Here is a 27896-nt window from a genome sequence, read left to right as displayed (position 1 = left end):
AACTAACAATTCATGGAATGTTTTCTAGATGCTTATAGCACTGCTCTCCATACACATGGACTATACTGACAGTTGATTTTTTTTTTTTTTTTAAACTCTCCTAATCTAGTTCAGGTGTGTAGAAAAGTTGTTCTTTCCTGGCTGTTGGAACAAATAATGTGAGTCGATAGTTGACTGAGTCTTTTCCCCAGACCAGCTCCCTTCTGGCCCCAACTTGTCCTACGCTGCACTACCTGGACAGAGAGAGTAAACTTCTTGCTTCTAATGGTGTCCTCAGACTAGAGTTGAAAGCGTTAAGCTGGTACTTTTGCTGCAGATTCATGTTTTTCCTCTTTTGAAGAGCTGCCAACAGCTTTCCTTTAGTATTTGACACTGTGTTGTTGACATGTTAGTTCATTCCTATACACAATATTCTGGTTTTGTCTCAACACCCCTAAGGAGTGACACTGCAGGGTTCTGACCCCGATGATCACGCAGGTGACCTAGAGCGTGTGGGATTGGTGACACTCAGCCCATGCTTCAGGCTGTGTGCACGTGTCAGGGTGGCTGCTGGGAGCCGCAGCGCTGCCCCGGAGCGGCTCCTGCTGGCCGCCTGCTGTTCCCTTCCCACGTGGGGAGCTTCCTTCCCAGGCCTGGCGAGACGTGGCCGTATATGTGTTATTTAAATGGTTAACACGGATCTTGGGAGCTGCTGGACCGCGGGGCTGCGCTCTGCGATCTCCGGGCACCTCGTGAAAACCAGCCTCCTGGGTTCTGAGTTCTGGCGCTTGGTCAGCAGTAAGGGAGCGAACGCTGCGGTCAGGTGCTCTGTGGAGATGGTCTGATCGAGCGAAAAGCCCTGGTTGTGGAGGTGAAAATCAGGGAGGGGGTGCTGGGAGGAGGCAGCTGCGTTGGGAGCAAAGCTCTGGGCGTGCTCAGCTGCTGCCGCGGGGGCTCCTTGCTTTGGTTGCAGTAGAACTCTCTGCTGGACTTGGCGCCTCGGTGAGGAAGATGGGGCACGTTTCTGTAGCTTGCAAACCACCAACGCAAAGCGTCCAAGAACTGATGCTGCAGGGTTTTGGTGTTTGTTTGCTTGTGGGGTTTTCACGTATTTTAATATGCAGAAGATATGAAATGGCTGTTAATTCTGTCAGCCTCTGTTATAATTGGCAGTTCTCTTGGTGTGTGCTTAAAAGCTCTTTCAGGTGCTCGGTTTTTCCGGGACAGAACTGCTTTGGTACCTGCAGGCTGGCACTGGAAATGGGGAGTGAGCCTTGGTAGCTGTGACCTGGAGCGCTGCAGAGTGTTGCCCTTCTTTGTGGTTTATCATGAAGGTATCAAGAAGACATAGAACAGAAATGCCATGCAGTCGTGATTGACCACCTCGCCCACAAACAAGGCAGAATATTTTTCTCTCCTGTCGGTGTTCTCTGAAGACTGGGGGGAGAGATCTGTTATTTTTTGTTTTCACTTTGAAGGTGGTTAATCATTGTACCATAGTCTGTGCGGATGAAAGGACAAATAAGCAAAGTTGAAAGTTTATTGACATGATGTGAGATAGATAAGCTGTGTGAGAATAAAGATATCAGGCTTGAATCTCCATTACTGTCTTGGAGAACGTAGCATTCTGTATCTAGTGCTGAGGTTGTTCTGGTAATAATGGTCGTGCACAGACCTGGAGGGGAGTACAGCAGCTTTCAGCTGAGCGTTTCACGTGCTGGAGAGGTCCTACAGTGATGGAAACGGGGCTCCTTTCGCTTATGCTGAGCCTTAAAGTGCCTGGCCAGCAGTGAGGGATGATGTGGTATTGGGGGAGCTGCTGCTGGTTCGTGGGGAGCTGGTGGTGGCACCTGGAAATGAGCACAGTGTGGCTGGTGGGCCGCATGTGCGTGTCCACGGCCAGTCCTGGGCTTGGGGCTCAGGTCTCGGGTTTGCAGTCGGCCACTCCACCGAGCCGAGGGGTCTGGGAGAGACCAGACAGGGAAGGAGGGAGCCTGTGACAGCAGAAGTGAGGTAGGAAGTTTTGAAGTAGGATGCAAGCACGGGCATATATAATTATTTGATTTGCATCTCTGCAGCAGTGGAGGCTCGTTTATTTTATGGCGCGTCTCTATCAAAATAAGATGGTTTATCAAGGTGGTAACCACTGGTGGAAAGTTTATGAATATCACACAGATTTACATTCAATTTTTTTTCTAGGTCAGGAAGCGCTTTTTAGTACCCAGTCCCTCAGCCTTGCCGTGGTAACCTAAATGCAGTTTACCTTAGAGCCAAAAAAGAGAAGAACAGGCTTGTAATGTCAGTTCCCTTGCGCACGCTGACAGGAAGCTTATTGCTTTTGCTGTAAAATTGTGTTAAGGTTTGGAGGAGATGCAGCCACTTGGTTCCCAGGGGATGTGTCAAGAAGATTCTCCGTTGCATAGGGAAAATGACGTGTGGCTTTCGCAGTTATTAACCGGAGGCGCGTGTGTGCACAGGGAGATGCAGCAGAGGGGCCTCACGGAAACGGGCATCGCTCGGGCAACGTGATTTTCTATTCTGCAGCTATGCCGTGGCTTTTCCTGACCCTCAGAAAAGCGCTTACTCCTGTACAGCGAAACCAACCCCCTACGGCTCCCCAAAGCTTGACTTACAGCTATTGCAGCGTGTATTTTTTACTATTATTAAAATCCTTGTGTTTTCTTGTCCTGCTGTTCCTAATGACCCTGTGGAAACTTAGACTGTCTCTTTGCTAAATCTTCTAGTTAATTAAACAGAGCCACTTTATGCAGCACTTTCCAGGAAATCTAGAATTGGGGTTTTGCTAGTATTTTGGGAAGTGAGATTGTGTTATGCTAATATGGAAAAGTCCAAATAATGTTAGCACTTCTTCTTTCTGAAATGATAAACGTGCCAAAAGAGTTTTCTCATGTGTAAGAGTACTAAAAGGAGGAAAGCGATGGTTAGCAAATAAATTTGTAACTCGGGGCTCCGTATGAAGGCTGAGGTCACTCCCTCTTTGGCGATACTCACGTATGCTTGTCTTTGAATTAGTGTTCAGCTAAAAGTTACCTCAATAAGCACAGATGAGACTAAGATAAACTGCTTGCCCTCTGGCAGAATAAATATTTCAAATAAAATCAACTCTAGACAGTCCAGTCAAGCAGCTATTGATCTCTAAAAGCCTGAACTTAAACCCAATGAATATTCCAGAGATCAGCTCTGTGCAACCTTCCTAAATGCTGATCAATATGCAATTACTTCCCCTGAAAACATTTCTTATATTGTCTGGCCTAAGAGGTACTTTATTTTTAGCTCCCCGCAGTGGGGGTGGGCGCTGAGCCCCCCTGCTCGGCTCTGCCCGCGGGTGCAGCTGGTGCTCGCCAGCTCCCAGCCCCCGCGGGGCTCTCGCCAGCCGCCTCGTGCCCGTCGGAAGCGCCCGCGCGGGGCCGGGGAACTTCCCGCTGGGCCGGGGGTTAATAGCCGGGTTTTTAGCTTCCATCTTCTCGGGGGTTCACAAAGTTTGCTCTCTGCAGGGAGGGCGTTTTCCGCGGCTCTCTGGAGCTTGGGCGGACAGAGGCAAGCCCCAGTGGCTACCTGCTGGGTGGCTCGGCGTGCCCTGTGCCACTGGGACGGCAGCTCCTGCGCCGCGGGGACAAGCGGGGGACTGACCCCCCCCCCAGCAAAGCTTTGCCCTCCGTACGTCCTTGTTCCAGGCCCACGGTACCGTTGGGGCACCCGTGGCAGCGCGGAGCAGGTAGCGGGTGTCCGAGGAGGATGGTCCTCCCCCCAGGCAGAGAGCACCGCGTGGGCCTGTTACACGTGCCTGTGGGTGTGTGTTAGAGAATCAATAGCACAGAATCATGGAATGGTTTGGGCGGGAAGGGACCTCAGAGCCCACCCAGTGCCACCCCCTGCCCCGGGCAGGGCCACCTTCCCCCAGCCCAGGTTGCCCAAAGCCCCGTCCAACCCGGCCTTGAGCCCTTCCAGGGAGGGGGCAGCCACAGCTGCTCTGGGCAGCCTGTGCCAGGGCCTCGCCCCCTCACAGGGGAGAATTTCTGCCTTAGATCTCGTCTAAATCTGCCCTCTTTCAGCTAAAAAACTATTATCTTAGGGAAGGGCAGATTGCCGTGCGCTTGGAGCGGGAGGTGGCGGGGCCTGTGACGCGCTGCCCTGGGCAATGTCCTCCTGGGCTGGCCGGGCCTTTGGGCACGTGGGGGCCCTTGTTCAGCCCGTGGCAGCTCCCGCCGACGTTACCTGGTCCGTTGGGTTTATGGGCTGTACCAGCGACCGCTTTTTCAGTTCGTGTTTCACAAGGTGTTTTAAGTTTTCCCCTGGATGAATTACAAGCTCCTCTGTCTCTGGTTTGAGAGGTACAGGGCTTCTGGAGGTTGTTTTCAGACCATCTCTGTGTTACTGGTGTGGTTACCAGCACCGGCATTCTGAGCTCTCATGAGAACAGAATAGCCCAGAGTCTGTCTGCATCCTTCCAGACATGCTTTCTGGGGATGGGTTTTCCTTCGTTATAGCTGACCACCAAACTTACTCCTTTACTAAACGGAATTATTGCTAGATCTAAATCCTGATCTTTTTGGTGTGACAGTATTTGCCTTGTGTACCCAGCCCAGTCTCCCTGCAGTTCTGTGCTAGTGTTTGTAAGGGGGTGAAGAAATAACTTCTTCAATAGCTGAGAAATAAAAAATGATAAAACCATAGCAATAAAATACATAAAATGAAATAAAAAGAAAATAGAAAATGAAAAAGAAATAAAAGACATTAAAAAGGAAATAACCAAGAGAATGTTCTCAGCCACAGTTTTGGAAAGAGTATTTGTCAATATAATGTTTTGTCTTCTTGAGGAGAATCTTGCTTAGAGCTTCTGCTCAGACTCTCATACTTTCCTTGTCACGCTCATTTCCCTTGTTCATGCTGTCTCTGCCAGGGAACATGGTCCAAAGTTCCTCATGTCCCTCAGAAGTTTGACTTGCCTCTTTCTTTTCACAGAGAGAAGAAGATTTCCCGCAGCAGTGCCCTGAAGGTGCTGGACCACGCCATGATTGGACCCGAGGGCACAGACAACTGTCACAAGTTCGTTGACATTCTTGGTCTGAGGACCATCTTTCCTCTCTTCATGAAATCGCCCAAGAAGATAAAGAAAGTTGGCACAACTGAAAAGGAACACGAAGGTAGGCGTGCTTCCAGCGCCTGCTGTGGCGGGCGGTCACTGGGAGGAAGGTGTCCGAGAGGCGCCTGCAGCCGGGGGGGTGGCACCTCGGCACTGCCCGGGGCTCCTGGGGCAGCTGTGGGGCCCGCCCCGCTGCCCGCCCCGCTGCTGCCTCGCCTTGCCCCCCTTGTTTCGGTATCAGCGCTGCCTGGCGATTCCATTTCATGTGCTGTTAATAAGTTATTTTACTCCTGTAGGGTCTCTTGTTTGAAGTTCTGACTCTTTGATGCAAAACTCTTTTGAAAAGAGTAATGAGGCAGCTACAAATGTCACCTCAAAAGCAGTGTTTTCATGGCTCTGAGCACTGGAGTGTGACTCGATGAACATCAGGCATTGCAGAAATAAACTGCATGCTTTTGAGGGTGCCTTTTTTTTTTTTTGTTTTTCCTATTTTTTTCCTCTTGGAAAACTGCTTTAACAGAAATCTACTGTGGAGTATTACTGCAGGATCTTCTGCTGGCCTGAACCTAGGGTCAGTCCCTCCTGCTTCTGACAGCATTACCTTTTCCATTTTGTTGATAATTGACTATGTCTTGGAAGAAACTTTAAATACTGCCAGTGATGCTTGAGGCTTTGTGCCAGTCCGTTACTCACCTCAGTTCTGTAGAGGGGGAATATTGTCGAAAGCTGAGGCGGTGTGAGCGGGTCCCAGGCTGGCCTAGTACCTGTCCTTAACTCGTCTGGCAAACCGAGGGAAAATGGAAGGAAACGCAGCAAAACGGGAGCTCTGAACCCAGATACCTGGCCTTGGTCCTGTCCTGGCAGCTGGGTGCAACGGGGCGGCCCCTCCCTCTGCCCGTTCCCGGGTCGGGGCGGTGAGGAAGAGGAGGGGCAGATTCAGCAAGCGGCTGTTTTCTCCTTGAAAACTCTGCTGGTGGTGAGCGGGTAAGGAGGCTTGTGTGGAGCTCCAGCGCTCCAAGGTGCCTTACGGAGGCAGTGGCCGGGCCGTGCTGGGCCGGGCCGTGCTGCTCCCACCCGAGCCCAGCGTGGGGTGACACACCCCGGCTGCCGTGTCCGTCTCGTATAGGTAACAGTGAGGAAGAAACGCTGCCGTGTGTTCTGGGGTTTGCACAACGAAATTGGAGAGTTGTGCTCAAACAGTGGATTTAGGGGGTGTTTTGAAATCTTCATTTGCAGTATGAAAATAAGGTTGTTTAATTCTTCCTACTGAGAGAAAGCTTGAGCTGGAATATGAGCTGCTGCGTAGAGATCTGGGTCTGCGGCTCATGTCATTGACTTAATTTTTCAGTTTGGAAAAGTGAGTTAATCTCTGTCTGATCTGCTTGGTTTTGAGACTGCAGATGACATCTGTGTGCAACCCTGGCTACTGTGAGGATTAGGTACCAGTCTGGGAAGCCCTGACGGGGTCACTTCCTAACTACCTGCGTGATAGGAAGAAAAGCAAATCTGCCCTCAGGAGAATGGAGTGATCTGTGCAAACAGTCTTGTATCGTACCGCCATCTCATTAGTATTCAGGAGAAACGGAGAACATTAAGATGAGTCCAGAAATCAGTTTTATTAAAATAAACTCTCCCTAAAACACTGTGGTACTAAGTCCAATTTTCTTTGTCTTGCATCACTGGGCAGGTGAGTTACTGAATTTCTAAGGATGGGAGTTAATTGAGATGTTTAACAGTGTTCCCCTGGAGCCTGTCACAGCCATTGTCCTGACACGTGTATAAGCAGCACGGTATATGTTTTTACTTTGCCAAATGTTGCGTGAGCGATGCAGCGATTGCTGTGTGCCCGGGGCACTGCTGGCTGAGGGGCAGCTCCTGCGGGGCGAGCGGGAGCGCTGCAGGGACTCCCTGGGGCGGCTGCTCGGGCAGGGAGCGCCGCAGGCCCGGCCCGACCCTCTGTGCTGAGCTGGCAACTCGCTCGGTCTGCACATCTCCTTGCTTGTTTATCAGAAGGGATGCGAGGATTCAGCCTTCCGTTGTCATCTTTTCTTGTAAAAACTTTATCCTGAGTTCAAACTGTTAAAAAAAAAAAAAAATAAAATAAATTAGAATGGTTCTCTTCTGCTGGGAGAGCTGCTGTGTGTGTCGGGGGAGGGACCCGTTCCTGTAAAGGGTTACCGGGTGGCTTTGCAGCAGAGGCGTCAGTATTTCAGTATTTATTAAAAAGCAGTGCTGAGGGGCTGCGCTGTGTAATGCCGCTGAGACCGCGTGCTGCAACACGGGAAATTCTCAATGGGCTGTTAACCCTGGAGCCTAATTGCAGGCTTAAAGGGCAGCCCTGTTAAAATGCTTCCGCACCAGGTGAGGTACCAAAGGGCTCTGCCAGAAGCGTTTGTGCGCCGGGGCTCTGCCCGCTCCGCCAGCGCCCCGCGGCCAGTCCCGGGCGTCCCTTCGCCCGCGGGGATGTCACAGCCGGTGCCGAGACGCTTCTCGGGACGCATCGGGGCTCCATCTTCAGAGCACAGAGTCTCGTGTGTGTCTGATGGTCGTAGGAGAATACGCCCTTGTCTTTAGTTTATAGCAGTGTTGCTCCCTGCAGAAGAGGTAGTCTATAAAATAATGTTTATTTTATTGTCCTGAAGGCGGGTTCTGAACGTGACAATATAATAAACACCCTGGCGAAAAAAACACCTCAGTGTGACTTAGCAAGCTTTTATTTATTACAGAAATTTATAATCCAAATTAAATTTGATAAAAATAACTTTTCTGTAATGTATTTCTCTCTGTTTTTAAAAGCTAGCATAAAGGTGGCAGTGCTGGTTAGCTACATTTTAAATACTGTCAGTGTTTGAAAATTATTTTACGCTAGGGAGCCTGTGAACAATTTAAATCCAAACTGCACATATTTATGCTTTATGTACACTATGTAATTAGGAAAAAAGAAAGGGAAAATTTCTTAACCATCCTCACGGGTGATCTGAGCCTGAAGATTGGGCTGGTGGTGTCTGACCGACTGCACATCATCTACACTTGTATTTTGATTTTGCCTGACTTTGTACAGATCGTGATATACTTCTGCGGGTATTAGGTTTGGGGGAAAAATTGAAGCAATTTCCGTTTTTCTGAGGCAGCGAAGCAACTCAAGCCAGATATATTTTGCAGCTGAAGACAGGAGCGGCTTAGAGTTCTCCTGTGTCTGTGGGGTCAGAGTACCGGTGAGTGCCCAGCCGGGCTGGGCAGCTGTAGGGAGCAGCAGCCCCGGGTGACGCAGCGCGGCCCGGCCCTGGCTTCTGTGGGCAGGTGACACCCGGCGGCGCGGCACAGCCTGCCTGCGGCGAGCCCTGGTGAAGGGCGAGGGCCCAGTCCTGCAGAAATGTGCTGTGGGCCCGGCCGGGGGCTGCGCGGCGCCCGTCAGCCGGCGAGATCTGCCGCGTCGGTGCGTCCTGGCGGGGGTGCCGGGGGGCTGGGGGGCAGAGGCAAGTGCCCGTGCGTGTGTGGCTGCGCGGAACCAACGGGAATTTGGCTCTGGGGGGTTCTTGGCACGGACCTAGGGTGAGGTTTGAAATAATGCTGCTGTATGGTGAATTTGGGAGCGCGGGGGGCGCTGTGCGAGTGGCTGGTGCCCAAATCTCTTCCGTCCCGAGCCGAGGGTCAGCGTGCCTGCGCTGCCGTGAGGGTGCAGCAGCTCTTGGTGCTGGACTTCCCCCAGCAGCACTCAGGCTGACGTGCTGGTGCTGACTGGAGATTCTTGAACAGTGTCGGGGAGCTAAAAATGGAGAAAACACAAATTCCTTCTGCAGCGAAGCGATCCTAACGGCCTTGGCAGGCTGCGGATTCTCCTGCTCTTTCTCAGGACGTCTGTTTGCAGTCTAGTTTTGCTCACTTGGAGAGTCTAATGAACTATAAAAGGATGTTTGTCCAATTCATCTTCATTTAAATGCCTTCCCTTGACTTAGATGTCAGTTTTACTTAGGAATCCTTAATTTGATAACCTGAGAATTAGTTCAGCCAATTTCCAAAAGAGAATTCCCATCACTGTGGCTTTTTGCCCTCGAACAGCAAGGAAGCCTCTTCTGGAGACACTCAGCTAAACACTTCCCTTAACAAACAGCGAGCAAAGCCCATTCCTTAGTAAATATGCTCTTACTCCTTTGTACCACACCCTGAAAGGCAGGAAAGCCCTTGGCATGAAAACCTCCTGCAGAGCTAAGTTCCCTGGGCATGGGAGAGCGAAAAGGCAGCAACAGAAAAATGGTCTGATAAAGAGTTATCTTTATCCACCGAACACCCTCTGCCAGCCAGCAGAAAATATTTTTCATTCGGTGGTCTTCTGAAGTGAATACCTAGGGAAGGCATCAGTCTGTTTAAACAGAACTTTATTATGCCAATTTGTTATTTTACCATCAACCCTCCAGAATGCGACAGGAATCTGTTATTTGAATGAGCCATGATGCTGAGTACCGAGTTAAATTTATCTCAATTAAAGTTAGCATTCTCTGTTACAAGAACGTCACAGAAATAAACTTGCCCTGTCGATAGAAAGACTTTGGGTTTACGTTCAGCATGACGGTTGGATTCCAGCTCACCAGGGGCTTTACGTGTGGAGCTTTTTCAACCTTTCCAGGCCCCGCTTTACCCATCAGTAAAATCAGTATTTCTTACTGTTGTCAGTATTTTAAGATTAGCTTTTTCTGGGCAAACTACTGGGATACTTGAGCTGGTTTCTCTTTTAAAATGCAGATTATCTGTGCGTGTGAAAGCGGGTGAGCTCCTCGGGCGCTGCCCCGTGGGAGTGGTGTGTCCCTCGTTCCGTCACGGACCCAAGCACCAGTGCAGCGCGGGAGCCGTGGGTCCGGGACGTCACAAGCTGCGTTGTAAAACCCCCAAAGGGCTTCAAGACATGTCGGGAAGCCGGGGGGGAGAAGGGCCCCTCGCAGCCCTCCCCGGCGGCGGGTCCCGGCCTGTCCTGGTGCAGTGGCCTCGCTGGGGGCGTCCTCCCTCCCGGGGCCGGGAAGCTGCTGCCCCGTAGGATCTGCCAGGGGCTTTCTCCAAGTTTCCCACCCAACAGGCGTGAACCTGCAGAGTTTTGTGCATGGGAAGGGGGGAAGTTTCTGAAAGAGGTGACTCTTTTTTTTTTTTTTTTTCCCCTAGTACTTTCCTGCTCCTAATTAGAAACCACAATTTACCTTAGGAGTTCTTTACAAGACAGAAGGATCTTAAACACGTGCTGCGGGGTTCCCCACAACACCCTGCTCGTGCCCCTGATGGCTGCTGTCCCCCTGCACCCAGAAGCACCCACCTTCCCCTTCCCCCCGAGGATGCTGCCTCCTCTGCATCAGCGTTGCAGGGGAGCGTGCTGGAGCCTCCTCCCTGCTAGGCAGATGTCCGTTATAATGAAATGTAAAAAAAAAAGGGGGGGGAGAATAATAAAGGCAGGGGAGTGTAATGTTACGGCTTGATTTGACAGGACCTCCTGCTGCTGCAGCTGCCAGTGCCAGCCATGGAATAGATTAATCTGTATTCCAACACGCCGCAGCTGAAGTCAAGATCGATCTAATTAGGGTGTTTTAAACACTGCTCGCATTCTGAAGTCTTCGTGCCTGTCTGGAGAGGGAAGGGCTCCCCAGAGCCCGGGGTGATGCTGGTCTGAGTGGGACACGGGCGCTGTGACCCGCCCGGAGCCGGGGGGGGCTGGCGGGGGGCAAACCAGCTGCTGGGGCGGGGAGCAGTGTTTTCTGCTAACGAAAGAAGCTGCTCTCTTCCCATATCCTTGAATTTGTGAGATTTTGGGATGTTCGTATGAAAAAAGTTGTTCTTGATGCATTCCAGCCGCACCTGAGAACCGTTGCCCTTCTGAAGGGATCTTTGGCGGTGCTGAGCGCGGCTCGTTCTGGTGTTCGCTTTTCAAAGGAATCACATTTAGTTGTTCTTAGAAACGGGGCCCAGGCAGCAACTTCTGCCTCTGGCCTTGTCTGTTGCCCTCCCTGAAAACGATGCTTTTTGTGCAGGCGCTGTGGGCGCTGGCTGAGCGCGGGCGGGTTATTGAGCAGATCCCCAGTACCCCGAGGCAGGCAGGCTGCCCGCGGCGGCGCCCCGGGGCGATGTGCAGCTCTGGCCTCTGCTGCCAGCCCACATCAAAGCTGGGCGGCTGCAGGTTTTGCTTTCTGAGGACTCTGAACAGCACCGGCTGCTCATCGCTTTCCAAAGATCCAACCTAAAGCAAATGCCGTGGTTGTGGACTTCAAAACCAGTGCGTGTGAGGGATGTGTTGGTGCGGTCTGTGCAGAAACCTCCCCCCAGGGCAGCAGGTCCCACGGCCGAGCCCCTGGAAATGCCCCCGGAGAAAGGCTTCGCCCCCTTCCCCGAGGTTCGCCCTCCCTTTGGTGTCCTTGCACACGATTGTTGGTGGTTTCGGGTCAGGAGTTGCATCACGGCATAACTGTGATTTCGGGGGGGGGGAGCATGAAACACACTAGTGTGTTTTTTCAGGAAGCTGATCAAAAAAAAAGGTTTAGGTAGTTCGAATATTTCTGTAAAATAATTTGTTTGAACAGTTTGACCTGTCAACTAAGTATTTCCTGGATTTTCTGGAGTGATATGTTGAAAGAATAACCTCATTCTTAAAAAACCTGTGTCAGCTCCTTTAGACTTCTCAGTAGTTTTAAAGATTTTATTGATAAAATGGATAAATATCTGTGTATGAGCACCAAAGCAGAACTGATGGCTAAAATGCGTTTCCTAGTAAAGAAATACTGAAAAAAAGCAATGAAGATCTATCACTGGTGAGAATATTACTACTAAAACACTGTGTCAACACTTCTAAACACTTCTAAAAAAAGAAGGTTGGGGAAAAAATAGTGTGAAATACAGAATGCTGTCTTCTTTCTAAATCAGCAGAGCATCTGCTGGGGTATATTTAAAAAAACAAGTCTTCATTTCTTTTGCACCTTAAGAAGATAGGATCTTGCAAGAACTTTGGAGGCTTTTACAATATTTTTTTACCGTGGACATTCAGTTTGGTGTGGGTTTGTGTGGAGGAGCTGCCTCTCTGCAGCGAGCGTGCGCTGATGTACCGGAGCCATCCTTCACCCCCGCGTTATCCTGTCGGAATGACAGAGCAGCCACACAGCCCGGCCACCGATAAACCTGTTATCTCCCCTGCTCCTCCTGCCAGCAGCTCTCCCAATCTCTTTGGTACATGAAAAATTGACACCACCTCGGGCAGAAATCTGTTTCTAAGGAAGCTACATTTATACGTAGCTAATGAAAGGGGGGTGCGTGCGTGCAGCCTCTCTCCGCTGCCCTGGCTGGGCGCGGGGGGGCTGAGCCCGGAGCAGCCCCTCTGTGGGTGAGCCGAGCTGCCCTCGTTCAGGCTCCCTGCAGACACGTCCTGCCGCTGGTTCTTCGTGTGCTGGTGCCACCCATCCCAGCTTCTCGTGCCTCCAGGCTCGGCAGCGCCGTGGAGGTGCCCGTTAAAAGCTCTGACGGCAGTGAGATGGTGATGATCCCTTTCCTCTGCGCGTTGCATTTTCCTCTCTGTACATAACAAATCTTGATGCCCCTTCTCCTCTCCTCCTGGGTGAGGAAATGTTTATGGCCGTTATTTTTCATCAGTCTTAACCAGCAAGGCTGCAGTGAGGACATCTTGGAGACGTTACAGTGTTGGATAGGTTGAGGTATCTGAGACAGAAGGTCTGTGTTAGTGCAGACCTGTGGGCAGGAAGCGATGCTGAGTGATTTGGCAAGGGAGAGAAACTCGTGCCTCTCTCATTTGCTTTGCGCCTTTGTGCTTGGTTTTATTTCCCCATATTAAAACCATATACTCTTTGATACTGCCAGCATCATTTCTGGTATTGGCATACATTCTGCAAATGATTTGCATCTCTGCCTCCCCTGTGGCACCGGGGGTGCAGAGTGTGGCCTGTGGCCACTCCGCTTCCCTCTCGCGAGCCGAGGAAGGCGGTGCCTGCCCCCAGGCTCCCTCCCCGCCTTGCGCTGGCTCCAGGGCTGCTTCCTCCCCGCTGGGAACTCTTCATGGGCAAAATGAGAAAGAGCCAGAGCATCAGGGTGGCAACTTGAGAGCTTGACTTGAAATGTTTCGAGCCCAGCATAATTTTATATTTGTATATATATAGTGAGAGTATGTAAATTACATATAAAACTGATGAAAAGATTGGTTTGGGTTGGGAGAGACCTTACAGCCCATCCAGTGCCACCCCCTGCCCCGGGCAGGGCCACCTTCCACCAGCCCAGGTTGCCCAAAGCCCCGTCCAACCCGGCCTTGAGCCCTTCCAGGGAGGGGGCAGCCACAGCTTCTCTGGGCAGCCTGTGCCAGGGCCTCACCCCCCTCACAGGGAACAATTTCTGCCTTAGATCTCATCTAAATCTGCCCTCTGTCAGTTCAAACCTGTAGGCCTCCTTTAAGTCCTGGGAGGCTGCTCTAAGGTCTGTGTCCTTCTGCTGTCCTGCAGGGGGGTCTCCCAGAGCGGAGCAGAGGGGGAGAATCCCCCCCTGGCCCTGCTGCCCACACTACTCCGGGTGCAGCCCAGCACACGGGGCCTTTCTGGGCTGCGAGCGCACATGGCTGGCTCACAGGCAGTTTTCCATCCGCCACCACCCCCAGGTCCTTCTCCTGGGGGCTGCTCTCCATCCCCCCCTGGCCCAGCCTGGGTTTGTGCCGGGGATTGCCCCGACCCGTGGGCAGGACCGTGCCCTTGGCCTTGTTGAACTCCGTGGGTTTGCCCGTCCCCCTCCCCAGCCTGCCCAGGCCCCTCTGGCTGGATCCTTCCCTCAGCGTGTCCCCGCGCCACAGAGCTCGGTGTCGGTGGGGAACGTGCTGAGGGTGCCTCCATCCCACTGTCACGCCCCCAACAGAGAATCCTTCTGAAGAAGCAAGGACACAGAGACACACTTGCTTTTGTTCTTTGCTGCAGTCTGGTACAGCCAAATATTAGTGGTTAAAGACGCGTGAGACCCCCTGTGTGCTTCTGGAGACGATCGTGGTGCTTTCTGCCCCTCGAGGCCCGTGTCCCACACGCCCTGGTTTCGGACCCCCCTTGCAGCTGGTTTGTGCGCGGGGACGGCGCGTGGCGGCGCTGGGGCCCTGCGGGAGGGTGCACAGGGCCAGCAGCAGCCGTGCCCCGCGCCCGGCCGGTACCTCCGGCCGCCCCCCGCCCAGGGCTGGCCCTGCTCCCGCGGGAGAGGTCCCGGGAGCCCGGTCCTGCTCCCCGGGGGAGGGCGGCGTGGCTGCGGGCTGGGGCACCGGCCGTGCTTGGGCCTGGGCACAGATGTCCTGTGTGTGCTCGCAGCGGTGACTCCGTACTTGGCTCCGAGGTTTGTGCTGTAGAATACGACCCCCAAGTGCAGTTGAGGAGACTGTAGAACGTGTTTATTTGGTTCTTTCTGGTTTGTTGTGGCACATTCATATTCATTCCACGGGATCTTCTGTAAATAGAAGCGGTTTGTTTGACGTTTTTTTTCCTGTAGCTAATACCAGTTAAGTCTCTGCAGGAGCTGCATGCTGGCACAGTTCTTCCTCTCTCCAGCGCTCCTGTTTCAGTAGCCCTCCTCTCTCTGGGAGCCGAGGGGTCACTTCAGCAGCAGTTGCTGCCTTCAGCCAGGGTTCACCTGAGCGCCGCGGGAGGCGGCGGCGTGGGATGGAGGGTGCCAAAAAGAGCGTGCGCTGCTCTGCAGGCTGGCCCGGGCAGGGAAACCAGAGCAGGATTTGTGCTTTTTCCAGGTCAGCGGGGACAGGCAGGATTGGTAGCAGGAGCAGCGAGCGGAGCCCGAGGCCCGGCGCCTGCGATGGGCGCAGAGGCGCCTGCGCCCCGGGTCAGCGCCGCCGCTGGCTGCTGCCTCTGCCCGCCGCTGGGAGGGAGCCGGGGTTCTGCTTATCGACAGCTACATGCGGGGGTGCTGGTAGTAAATTTAATGGTGTGTTACAGAGGAAGTAAGCTCCTTTTCCTAATCTCAGCATGCGGTTTTCATTTTGTATCTCTAGAACATGTCTGTTCCATCCTGGCCTCCCTTCTGCGAAACCTGAGAGGGCAGCAGAGGACGCGGTTGCTGAATAAATTCACAGAGAACGACAGTGAGAAGGTGGGTGCTGAATAGGTGTCTGTGGCCTCTGGGCTCGGATCCTCGCTCACGGCAGGTGTCTGCGCACCCGCGAGTTCCTGGGCAGGCGTGGCCGTACCCGGGGCTCCCCCGCCGCTGCTCTCATCCGTGTTGGCATCTACAAACCCGAGAGCTGGAAACGCCTTCAGAGCTCCCACATCACACGGGCTCTTTGTTTCCTGGTGCTTTTGCACATGGTAGGAGCGATTCCCAGCCCTGGGCTGTGTCTCCCTGCCGAAGCCTGGTCACGCAGCTCCGTCTGTGGTGTCACGTCGTGCTGGCGCCGAGGGACCGGCGGGGGCAGAGGTGCCGCTTGTTCTAGGGAAGCTCTTACAGAGAGTTTAGGAATTGCTGTAGTCGACATTTAACATTCCCCATTCCTCTGCTAGAATGTGTCACTTTAGTGGTGTTTACTCTGGATAATTCTTTCCAAAATATTTACATGGCGGCGGAGAGATCAAACAGCTGCAAAACAGAAACAGCAGCTTTTGCAAAACAGTAATTCCCAAGAGATTTGTAAATTTTGCCACTGGGGAAATACCAGTTCCTTAGCATTCCTCATTAGTGTGTTTTAAAGGTGTTTTTTGTAACCTGCTCTACCAATTGCAGAGAATTTCCTGTTACTAGACAGGCTTTCCGCTGCCCAGCAGAGCTCAGAGCAGGAGAGCCGTAAGGTGTCTGACACGGTTAACGTGGGCTTGGCTGCCTGCGGCGTGGCCGGGAGCATCCGCTGCAGGCCCGGGGGAGCCACAGCGGGGGGGCGAGGGGGGGCGGAGGAGACGGTGCTGGGGGTGTTACAGCCAGATGCCTGTGGCCTCAGCGGGCCTGTCCCACCAGCCTCCTGCCTAACGTATTCCTTCCTGCGAGTGGGAATTGCCTGTTGCTTCGTGAAGACTGCAGCTGGGAGGAAAACAAAAGTCGCACGAAGGATTAAAGATGATTGCGTTGTCCTTTTTCCTTGCTTAGGTCTCTCTCTTCTGCCCTTGCAGGTTGATAGGCTGATGGAACTGTATTTTAAGTACCTGGATGCAATGCAGGCAGCTGATAAGAAGATTGATGGAGAGAAACACGTATGTATTGCTTAAGTTTGGCCAGCTCGTGCCTGTAAAATACCTCTGCACAGGCTTGTCCTCTGCACAGGGCTTCTGGCTCGGCCAGGTCACTCTCCTGAGCCATGCCCTCACACCGGTGCTCTTACCTCTTCATTCGTGTTGCCCCGCTCCCCAGCTTCCAGTTAACCTCAGAGGAAACGGGCTGAGAACTTCTCTACAGCGAGTGCTCCTGGCTGGTTTTTAGAGTGAATTTTACTGGGAGGGTCTAAGTCTGTGCTTCAGTTTGCCTTCACTTTTACTTGGCTGCAATCTTGCTTGGTTTGGCAGATGGAGAGTAAGTGAAATGCAGAGAGACAATTACATGGTAATGTGTGAGGCCTCCTACCCTGGTCTTTAGAGTTCTGATCAGCTGCGAGAAAGCGTCTATTTTGATTAGTTAGATGAGGCTGCAGCCAAGGTCTGGTGTGCTCTCTGCACACCAACAGTGAATCGTTTTGAATGACATGAGCCTTGGTACCACACAGTACTTTCTTGGAACTGAAGCTGGAACAGACTTTTTGAAAGAGAGCGAGCTGTTGGAGTCAGGAAGCAGCTTGCAGAGCTGTTAGTGAGCTTGGCCAGCTTCCCACAAGATTATCTGTATCAGCACTGAAGAGGGTGTGAGATTGATTAGCACTGACGGAGAGCAACGGCTGCAGGGGCTGGCCCTGCACGCGGGCGAGCTCGGCGTGCCCCGGGCTGCAGCCCCCAGCCGCGCTCCGACAAGCAGCCGCCTGCCCTCAGCCAAGGCCGCTTCTCCGGGCGCTCCAGGCGCTGGGGGGGCACGGGGGTGGCCGAGGGATGGAGCTGCGTCTGCTGCCAGCGCTCAGGCTCCCCATGGACAGCCACAGCTTCACAAAGGAACGGTGGCTCGAAGGAAAACAGCCTTTACCCTTTCCTGCTAGCCCTCCGCCCCCCGTTCGTCCTCAGAACAGAGCAAGAAATTATTTCTTTACATTTGAGTGTTGGTGTGTGGGTTTGAGAACGCAGAAACAGAATGGATTTCTTTGGCTGAAGTCTTGCGGTGTGTTGGCAGCTGCTCTACAGAGCCCTGAAACGCACCAGCCAGTGCAGGTGCCCTTTATCCAAAAGGATCCTGAAGCAGCCTGCAAATGTTAACGCCTGTAGCAGTCAGCCAGCACAAAGCAGGGGCAAAGGGAATTTACGTGCAAAGAAGCTTGTGTAGAAACTCTTTAATTAATTATATTAACCCATTCCTGTCCAGTGATGCACAAGAGATGAGAAACCAAAGAACCCGAGGTTTCCCTTCTGTCTCCAGAAGGCCACTGTGCGTTCGCCCCACTGCAGGGCTCTGTGGGCTGGAGTGGCTGAATAAATGGATCTCGGTTCTTCACTCCCATTAGAGCTGATGGTAGGATTTGGTAGAAACATCTCCTATGTGCAATATGTTGGGCACAACGTGCATGAAACTACCTGACGACACAAGACTGTGTAGGACTGAGCTTTCAGACCAGGCTCGTGGTTTTTATACAGACATAGCACTGGGCTACTTGTGTTAGCTTGTAATATCCGAGCTGGGGCAGGGGAAGGTCAGGCTGGGCGTCAGGAGAAGGTTCCTCGCTGGGAGGCTGCTGGAACAGGCTCCCCAGGGAGGCGGTCACGGCACCCAGCCCGTCACACCTCAGCTCTGTTGTATGATTTAGTGTCAGGCAGTCCTGTGAGCAGCAGGGAGTTGGACTCAATGGTCCTGAGGGGTCCCTTCCAACTCGAGATATTCCATGATCCTATGAAATGGGATGTTGAGGTTCATTCCTACCTTTAATTCTTTCTGTAGGAAATAGTGCAAAATCCTGTGGCTTTTAGCTCCCCCTAAAATGGCGTATAATTACAGGTGGCAGCAATAGCCCTAGTGATCTTTGAAGATGGGAGGAAAAGACAGGAGACGGTTTAATATTTTTATAGTTCCACAGAAAATTGTGCTCAGCAGGTTTATTCGATAAAATATTCTCACCAGACACTTTGTGCTATAATGACTTACAAATTACATGCTAATTGTGCTACAGTTAAGTCATTCCATCCTTGAAAGGGAGAGGTGGAACTCCTGGCATGAGCAATACCCACAGACTGGGGTACCTGAAATAGGAGTTTCTGTCAGCCCAGCGTCTCAGTTCGGTTTGGGGAGACCGAGCTGCCCGGCGTCGTCCCGAGGGCGGGACCGTGTCGGTGCGGGCGAGGACGCGGCGTTCCCGGGGGGCCGGTGCCCCTGTGCCTGCGGCTGTGCCAGCAGACGGCCGGAGCCGAGGGGAGCTCTTGGCTTCCTCCCTAGGGCTGGTGGGTCCTTCTAGCTGACGGCCCTGACGTGGTTCCTGTTTCTTGCTGCTGAGGTTGAGCTCACACTCTTGCGGGAGCTGCTGCTCCGTCTCTCCTGGTTCAGAAGCGACCGTGTGCTGGGTCGCAGTGAGCTTGTCAGCTCAGTTTACAGAAATTGAAGCGTGTTTCTGCTTGTAAGGCAGAAATGAAGAAAGTCCTTCCCGCGGCAGAGGGCTCTGATGGCTTCTCCTGGGGACCTGAGAGGTTCTTGGCCACCCTGGTGCGACCTGGGTGCCTGGCGGCTGTGCGGCTGCTGCAGAGCCCGTGGCCGTGCTCAGTCCTAACCACTGCCTGAGGGCAGGCGAGGGTCCCCCTGCCCCGGGGCCCGTGTGCTCTGCAGCCGCTCAGAGCCCCTGGGAAACCGTCGTCCCAGCTGAGCCGAGGCAGATGGTCCTGGGCAGCCCTTGGTACGATGGTCTGATTTCACCCGGGGCTTCTGCTTCCTCCTGCGTCAGACGTCGGTCCCTGTCTCCTGACCATCCCTTTGGCCCACGGGCGTAGCCGTGGCCTTGGCTTTGGCTGCCAGCCCGTGGGGAAGGCCCCTCCCGAGCACGGCGTGCATCACCTGCCCCTCCCCAGTAACACAGACAGAAAGTGGGGAGGGGAGGGGCTCTGTCCTTGGGGCGGGGGACGAGCCGTGGCGGCTGTTGTCCTGCACGGCCTTCGGAGCCTTCTCGTCTCGGAGGACCCGGCGCGGCCGCGCTGTCCCGCCCGCTGAGGAGGCACACCCAGGGTCCTGGAGGGGTTTTGCTCTCGGTCAGTGCCCATCCCTTCTGCTCTGCCCAGCCTCGCCTGTGCGCTGGGGAAGGGCAGTGGTAGGTGAGGAAGCAGGGGGATGCGGAGAATCTTCTGGGCCCTGCGTGGAGCAGACGTGATCTTTTGTGTAGCATTGGCAGATCCATTGTGTCTTTAGGTTTTGAGTCTCTACTTGACACCTCGAGGCCTGTCAGTCCTGCCTCATTAGTGTGAGAGAAGCTCATTTTAGCTTCACAGAAGCCCATCTTATTGCTGTCTTCTCCCATCAGCAAGGGGCATCTCAGTACATATTGTTGGCAGATTAGAAATGGCATCTGAGTGCTCATTTGGAGGCTAGCGACTTGACAGCTTTGAAAGAGAGACAAAGTGGAAAGGTGGCTATTTGGTACTGTACTGGGAGGCAGATTAGCATTTAAAGGGTGGCTGTGGTTTAAAAAAAAAGACTGCAAAAAGGCACCTTAAAACTGTACTCGTCTTCTAATTCATATCTGCTTAATTTACTCGCACAAAATAATCTTGCTTCTCTGTCGAGAGGGGCTGTTATAACTGCTGCCTTCTCTGTGTAATCAAGGCAGCAGTTGCCTGGATTCGGCTCCTGTGATCGCCGTGCTTGGATCAGAATACAGAACAGACACGCTCGCTCTTTCCTGCTCTGGAGATTCAAAATCCTGGCCTGTTGATGTTTTTCTGTTCAGGAATTTAGCACCGTTGAGAAGAGCAGCCAGGAAGCCCGTGTGCAGGGAGGAGGTTCGGCAGCAGTTCGGGAACTGTCACCGTTCTGGAATGGGGTTTTCTGGTATTTCCGTCAATGGCTTCCCGTCTCTTGCTAGCCAGACTCAGCATTGTTTAGCTTTAGGGACCACGATTGATCAGATTCAAGCAATTTGGCATGGATGTAGGGTGAGGAAAGTCACTCCTTGCACAAAATCAGATTTTTCTTTTCACTGGCAAGAGCTTGTGTGCGAGTTTTGCCCAGTCATGCCTGTGCCCGTGATTCTGGAGAAAATGCTAAAGCATCCTGGAGCGTAGCCAAAACAGTTGACTTCATGGCACTGGCAACTAGGCATTGTTTTTTAAACTTAACTTGTTCTTTCGCTGGCAGGCTGGATATCCAGGAGGAGAGGAGTTTCCTTACCGGTGCTCTCCTCTCGCTCCCGGGGGGCTGTGCTGAGCAGCTGCGCTGAGTCACTTCATCGGGTTTTGGTGTGGCGAGCATCACTGCGCTCTCTGCGAGAAGTGCACAGCGTTAATTTTCCTTCTTGTGCTTAAAAGACTCTACCTACGATTACATGCGAGGCCTCGGCTTGATGGAACAGGGAGATTTGGTAGCCTAGGTCAGCTTTGGTGCCGGTGACCTTGCGTGTGTTTGCCTGGAGCTCGTGTGCCCCGAGGAAGCGGCTCGTGCCGAGGCTCGCAGGTACGGAGCTCTGGCTGGTGACGGCTCTAATGAGAAAATATTGCTCCGCTGGCGGGTGCCCACCTGCCAGGCGGCTGCATAATAAATCACACGAGCTGCAGCGAGCTAGCGGGGCCTGACAAGCTGCTTCCTTTATTTAAGAACTAAACCAAAAACCAACCCCCAAAATGCAAAAGGTCACACGTGACATCGGTTACTTTGGGCTGTCGGTCCCTGGGAAGGGGCGGCAGGGCCGCGGGGGCCCGGCCGCGCCGGGGGCTGCTCAGGCCGCGCTGCCCTCGCCCGTGTTCGCAGCAGCGGCCAGGGCCCGCGGTCTGTAACGGAGCCCGCCCGGGGCTCCCCCCGCAGGAGCCCGGCCCTTGGGCAGAATTTTCGGACCTGTTCTCTCCTTCATCAGTCGATAATGAAGGTGCAAGCCTGGTAGGTCTTTGAGTCTGCTGGAGTCGTGTTCTGCACTGCTTAACAGCACCCTCAAATGGCCAGTAAAAGCAGGTTTTTTTGTTCCATTTTGACAAAGAACTTATAAATAATAGATACACTGGTTTGTTCCATATTCACAGTCCCTAATCGCTCAATTTAGAAATGTAATTTGTATGTTTAAATTAAAATTTTAATTTGCAGATGGACACACTTCGCAACCAGCAAAAACAAAACCTTGTTCAAAACTGAATGAAATGTTTTTTGAATTTAAATGAATTATTAAAAGTACTTCTTCTTTGGCGAGGAATATATGGACGTTACTGTTTGGGGAACAACGCCTGTCTTAAGAAACCACAAATATCCCCAACATTTTGCCACTGCTAATGGGAAGTACTTTGAGAGACAGTCCTCACACCTTTTCTTTGTGTTGCTTTACAGGACATGGTGCGTCGGGGCGAGATAATAGACGATGACATGGAAGACGAATTCTATCTGCGTCGCCTGGATGCTGGTCTCTTTGTTCTACAGCTCATTTGTTACATCATGGCAGAGATCTGCAATGCCAATGTTCCCCAGGTAAAGCTATGTGCAAGGTTGGCAGATCATCTGTGTTTCCATCCGTGATACAAACAAGACTCTAAATCCTTGCAGATGCTTCCTCGTTGAATAATCTCTTTGATTCCTTTTTCTGGGAGGAAACCCTCCTGCTGAATTTGTGCCGGTACAGCCTCATGCCTTACAGCAGTTGGGGGGGCGTTAGTGACTGTTGTCACTGAATTCACAGTCTGCCACGACCGGGGTCACGGTGTGAAGTGGAACGGCCCGATTTACGCCGCTGCTGAGAGCGGTGGAAGGGAACCTCCTCTTGCAGGTCTCACAGAGGCACGGGCTGCAGCAGGTGACATCTCCTGAGCCGTGCAGAGCGCTGCCTCGCCGCGCTGTGGCTACCCCGGGGTCTGTGACCGTGGTCTGCGGCCACGTGCGCCCGAGCCACGTGCCCTCTGGGGGGCTGTGGGCTGGCGACGCTCACCTGGGGTTTGTGGTGTGCAGGGCTTCAGCTCTTCCCTCGGAGTGGGAAAACGGGGGCTTGTGCGTGGTTTTGTGGTGTACTGAAGATTATTTTCTTCCCTTTCACATCTCCCATCAGATTCGTCAGAGAGTCCATCAGATTCTGAACATGAGAGGCAGCTCCATTAAAATTGTTCGACACATCCTGAAGGGTGAGTTGAGATATTCTCGTGCCTCTGTCTCGTCTCTGCCGGGGACAGCTTGGTTGTTGCTTTGTGGGATGGGCCTTCCCGTGAGCTTCTCCTCAGCCTCTCGAGCACCCTCCCGCGGGCGCCGAGCGGGGCTCTGGGCACGGGCAGGGCTGGACCCCGCCGGGAGGAGACCCTTGGCCTCGGCCTCAGCCACGGGCTGTCGGCTGCTGCCGTGCAGTGACATCGCTTCGTGCTGCCACCAGCTACAGACTGGCTGGAACTCGCTGCCGACATTAACACTAGAGTAAATATTTAAGAGAAGTGTAGATGCATGCTAGAGGGAAGAATAGTGGAGTCTCATCTTTCATTAACATGGCCCTGCACTTTACCATCTGCACCATATTAGTATCCGTGGTGTATTTGTCTTGTTCTTAGTGTCAGATTAATATGGATTATTGCATTAAAGTATCCTCCGTAGCTTTAAAATGTAGCTGTTGTGATTTGCAATCCCAGTTTTAAAGTACTGCTTGTTATTTTTAATGCTTATGTTGAATTAGAGCAGTGCTGTTTGAGCTGTGCCTCTCGTCCATAGCCTGCTGTCCTTCAGCAGAAGCAGCTTGAACTGGGGAGGAGGAGGAGAGGCCTCGGGCTCCCTCCTTGCTTAGCAGAGGGTTGGGCGGCACGTGTCTGCTCCCGGGGGGGCTGCATTGCTTTCGGTGAGGGCTGAGGAGTCTTTTTCTCTTCTGAAGAGAAAGGAGGGTTGGCAGCATCTCCGGGGGGGACAGGGCTGTGGGCTGTTTCTGCTTGCTTTGGGAATAACAGTGACGTGCTCGTGGCCCGCCCTTCCCTTCCTCAGCACTGGCAGGTACAGGCAGCTTTTTTCTTGCAGATCCTGTTGGTTTTCTCCCTTCCCACATGCAGGAAAGGGGGATCGGGGGGCTTGCTGGTACGATGAAGCTGAGTGATTTTCTGACAGTGCGATTACCCGCAGCTGTGGGCTCTCTTTGGCCCCTGTCCGTTGCCAGCCAGAGCAATCAGTGCCCGCTGGTGAGCAGAGGGGGCTGGACAGGATGTCTTTTCCTCTTTTAATTATGATACTTGAAAATTCCTGCCTCCAATCTGTCCATTTCCAACTTAGCACGTGGCACACGTCCGCTTCCAGGTTCCCAGGCTTGACCCGGGCCGCAGGGATTTCTCTGCACACCTCGCTGGATTTACACCCTCACCTTCCTGCCTTCCGCTTGTTCATTTACCTACTGAGCTGAGTTGGAGGGCAGCTGCATAAAAATTCCATCCGATTCTTTCTTTCACAGACAGTGACTTGCACCATGAAACTTTTTTCCGTGGTTTTATCTCGTCCCCAGGCTGTGATTGTCCGGCAGGTTGGGTCCTCGGCGGTGACACGTTGTGCCTGGCGAGGCCCCGCGGGGTGTGGACACAGGACCTGGGGCGCTCTCTTCAGCTCTCCCTGGCTCTCACACTTGCCGGTTTTAGGGACTTTTGCCATCCCAAGTGTCGATGACCTTAGAAATGAATTTGTTGGTGGGCCCTTGTGAAATTCTGCAGCGGGGCCCGGCGGGTTCCTGCGGGGCAGGAGCAGCACTGAGCTTCTCTGCGGCCTGTGCTGGCGCCATTTTAAAGTTTCTCGGTAGTTACACACCCAAGCCGGGTGTGCTGTCAGTGTGGATTCAGCAGCTTTTACCAGCGGCAGCAGGGACAGGCGCCTGCCCTCGGGGGGCCGGTGGGTTGAACTCGCCTGTGGGGTGCGTCGGCTGTGCCGCGGGGCGCTGGGCCAGGGGACGTTTCCAGAGGTAACCGGGGCCTGAGCCGAGGGGCTCTCCCGGGTCCGGGGCGGCCGGGAGCCTCGAGCCTTGCCTCAGACGTCTCCAGGCCGCTTTCCAACTTGCGCTCAGGACAGATGAGGGCTGGTTTATTTTTACTTTTTGTTCAGTGTTTTGCTCTTGTTCAGTTTTTATTTTCTATTTTTGCATACTAATTAGGTGCTTAGTTTTTAGTTTGGTTTTTATGGCCTACATATTCTCCATGTTTCTCTGGCAACCTGACAGCTGATGGATCCCTTGGGGTTGCTCAGAATTACTTGTGATGCAGGCGAGGAAGCCAGGCTCTCTCCCTATGGTAGGGCTTTCAGGGGGGCCGGGACCAGCTGGCGGCTCACGAAGCGCGCCGGGGGCCGAGCCCCCCCGCAGGACCCCGCGGACCAGGCGCCGGGACAGGGAGCCCACCCTTCGGAAGGAAGCGGCGGGCCGTGCGCCCGGCCGCGGGGACGTGTGGGGATGGGGACGGGTCCCTGCGCCAGGCAGCGGGGGCCGTGAGCGGCAGCTCCTGGGCTCCATCCCCCCGGCGGGGACGGGCGGGCAGAGGCCCCCGGGCAGCGCTGCTGGGCCCGGCCCTGCGCCGCCACGGGACCAGCCCCGGGCACCGGCTGCTCTGGGCACCCAGGGCCCTCCCGGACGCACCCAGATGTGGCGCCTGGTTAAACATCTGGGCTGGGGGAAGGTGGTTGCGGAACCGGGAGGGTGACCTGCCCGTAGACAGTCACAAACCAAACCTGTGAGCAGGGGGAATCAAAGGCAGAGGCGGGGACGTTGTGAGGGGCCAGATCAGGGCTGTGGTCCCTCAGCATGCGCAGGCTTTATGGCTTCCAATATCCATTACAAGCTTCAATATTCCCCTATTGATTTTTACTGTTCCGTAACCATTGTATTTTGTCTAATGAAGCAGAAACCAATCTTAGGTCCTTTCTCTTTGTGTAGCTACAGCAATGTGTAAGCTCTGTTTAACTGTTGGCAGGGGGAGCTTACATTTGATTTTTTTGCTGTCTCACTGAAGTGGTGGAATTTTAAATAAAATAGTAAATACATAAAACCTCAGTGGGAGATATTCTATTTTTTTAAGCCTGGTTCTGGGAGTTTCCTCTGGTCTCTTCAAATTAGCATTAGCAACTGTTGGTAGCCCAGTGAAGAGTCTGCCTTGGGAGTTACTGGGATTTTAGTTTTATGAAGCCTAAATATTTAGAAGGGAAGAATGCTGAGCTTTTGGCCAAGATTAGAGGAATTTGCGGCTTGTTTTTGTCTGAGAGATCTCACTGGGACAATAGAAGGGCTGTGTCACGAGCGGCACTCAGCAGGTCCCTGCTTGAGCTGGGTGTTGGAGCGCTCTGGCGGTCCTCGGAGCCACGGCCGGGGAGGCCGGGACCCCGCTGCCTGCGGAGCTCTGCCCGCGGCTGGCACCGCCCGGGGCCCCGCTGCCCTCGCGCCAGCCCCGGAGCTGTGGTGGCGGCGGTGCCCTTGGGCCGCGGTAAACACGGGCAGTTGTGGTGGTGGCAGCTCTGTCAGAGGCACTTGGACGAAGCTCGGGGAGGGCTCGCTGGGGACGGAGTCCGCTGGGGACAGAGCCCGCTCCTCCGCCAGCAACCTGTGGGGCCGTGGCTGCTGGCAGGTGGCTCTGGTGCTGCGCGAAGGGGACGGGGCACCCGGGCTAAGCTCTGGCCTCAGCTCGGGCCGCAGCGGGCGCTTCCTCCAGGGAGGGTGATGCCGGCTGGGCCGCGCGGGGTTTGGCTCCTGCCAGGGCCGGTGGTGAGCCCCTTGCTGAGGAGCAAACGGCTGCCGGGGCCTTGCCCCGGGGCAGCTAGCCAGCGGTAGGGAGCGACAGCACATCCCTTACCCGGGAGGGCGGTGGAGAGCAGCTTCATCCGAGGGAAGAGTGCCCTGTGCTGGTCCCCCTCTCCAGGACAGCGAGGAGGTCGGGTTCACTTGCAGCAAACCTCAGCATTACCCGCCTGCTCTCGTTACAGGTACTGTAGCAGTTTATAAATATTAAAAGGATTTCTCCCGGAGGCCCTGGCAAAGAATGCTGCTTCTTGTATGTGGAGAGAGAGTGCATGCAGGAGGGAAGACTCCCACATCAGCTAACTTCTCCCTGTCCTCACTCTTTTCAGTGCTCTTATAATAAAGGCTTTGATGGAGCTCAGAAGCATGTAGCAGTGCTGAACGTATAAATATTAAAGCAAACTTTCTACAGCAACTTGCCATTCAGATGCTGAATACAAGCTGTTCTGTTTGTTTAGGAAGAAGGGGAAGAATGCGAGAAGGCGGAGGCTGGAAAACACTGTCTAACCAGGCAGTCTGCTCCTGATTTACTAAGATTTGTTCAGCTCCTTGCTTTCGCAGCTCAAATCCTGCTTTTCATTTTTTCTTTTTAAACCATCTTTGAATATGCAGGTTCTGGTGGCAGGAAGGAGGGAGCTGGGACGGGAAGGAGAGCTGCCAGCTGTCGGGGAGTGTCAGGAGGGAGAGCCGCAGAGGGAATTTCTGGTTCCACGGTGTCTGGCCATGTGCGTGGATGGGCCAGACCTTGCTCAGGGTCTGGTATCCTCTGCCTGAAGACAAGGAGTTGCTTTTGTAGTTAAATCTGGTGTGTTTTCTTCTGCATGGGTCAGAAGCACTTGTGGACTGAGGAATTGGTCTCTACTTGACAAAAATCCAACAGGCAGCTTAAAGCCAGGGCTGGGCATGTTAACCCGTTGTGTAACAGCCCCTGCCTGACTTCCCTGACGACACTCAGCGTTAACGGCCACCCCAGAAGCCCGCGTTGCCCAGGACTGCTCTGTGTCGTGGCTGCCCCGCCGGGCTAAGGGAGGAGCGTGGTGCCGGTGGTACCGGGGCTGTGAGGAGCCGGGTGTTCCTGCTCCGGGCTGTTTGCTACGGCAGCTGCTAATGAGGGGGCAGTAGATGTTTATTATGCAAAGCTTTAACCCTGGGGGTGGGGAGAAAAACCATCACTGCTCCTTGCATAAATTCCCCTTGAGTTGTTTGCAGTGGACACGGATTAGATTCTGCTGCAGTAGCTGCAAGAGGAGTTGCCCTTCGTTCATTAGTGTCTCGCTCAAAGCCTGTTGTCTGTCTGCTTCCCCCCCGCAGAGTACGCAGAGAACATCGGGGATGGGAAGAACCAGGAGTTTCGGGAGAGCGAGCAGAAGCGGATCCTGGATCTGCTGGAGAATTTCTGAGGACCCGGGGGCCAAATTCCGTGTCTGCCCACGAGGACGCGGCGCCCGGTTCTCCCTCCTCCTGCTGCCCTCCGGCCTCGATCGCACGATGAAAGTGATGTTTCTGTGAAACTGCTTCTAAACGGGGTTTTGGAGATATTAAAGATAGTTTGCTTTTTTTTTAATTCCTTGTTTCTTATTGAAGTAGTCTGCTGTGAATGGGATTGCAGCCACGTACCAAGCAGTAGGGCGGCTCAAGATTTTTCCTTTTTTCTTTTTCTTCTTTTTCTACCCCCCCAGTCAAGCTGCAGTGATGGGTGTGAAACAAGACACCAGTCTGTGCGTTAGAGGGAGGGTAAAGAGGAGCCCTGGTAGCTCAAGAGATTGTTTTTCAAGTTATTCCAGCCTGATACATTAATGAAAACATAAATCCACTGTACTGACGTAAACTGGGGAGGCTGAGGCGTCGCTGTGT

The 27896-nt window shown here is 53.4% G+C and overlaps 1 protein-coding gene across 1 annotated transcript in view; it reads left to right on the top strand.

Moving 5' to 3' along the window:
• CTNNBL1 (catenin beta like 1) overlaps window positions 1–27606 on the top strand; it is a 50807-nt gene extending 23201 nt beyond the window's left edge. The window contains exons 11-16 of the mRNA XM_074920118.1: window positions 4963–5144; window positions 15084–15181; window positions 16189–16269; window positions 21653–21790; window positions 22362–22434; window positions 27354–27606. Coding sequence (XP_074776219.1) covers window positions 4963–5144; window positions 15084–15181; window positions 16189–16269; window positions 21653–21790; window positions 22362–22434; window positions 27354–27442 — 661 coding nt within the window. The 3' untranslated portion in view covers window positions 27443–27606. The remainder of the gene's footprint in view (window positions 1–4962; window positions 5145–15083; window positions 15182–16188; window positions 16270–21652; window positions 21791–22361; window positions 22435–27353) is intronic.
• The last annotated feature ends 290 nt before the right edge of the window (window positions 27607–27896 follow it).

This window comes from Athene noctua, chromosome 16 (assembly GCF_965140245.1).
Source record: "Athene noctua chromosome 16, bAthNoc1.hap1.1, whole genome shotgun sequence".
NCBI classification, from domain to species: Eukaryota; Metazoa; Chordata; class Aves; order Strigiformes; family Strigidae; genus Athene; species Athene noctua.
This window is presented reverse-complemented; position numbering and strand designations above follow the sequence as displayed.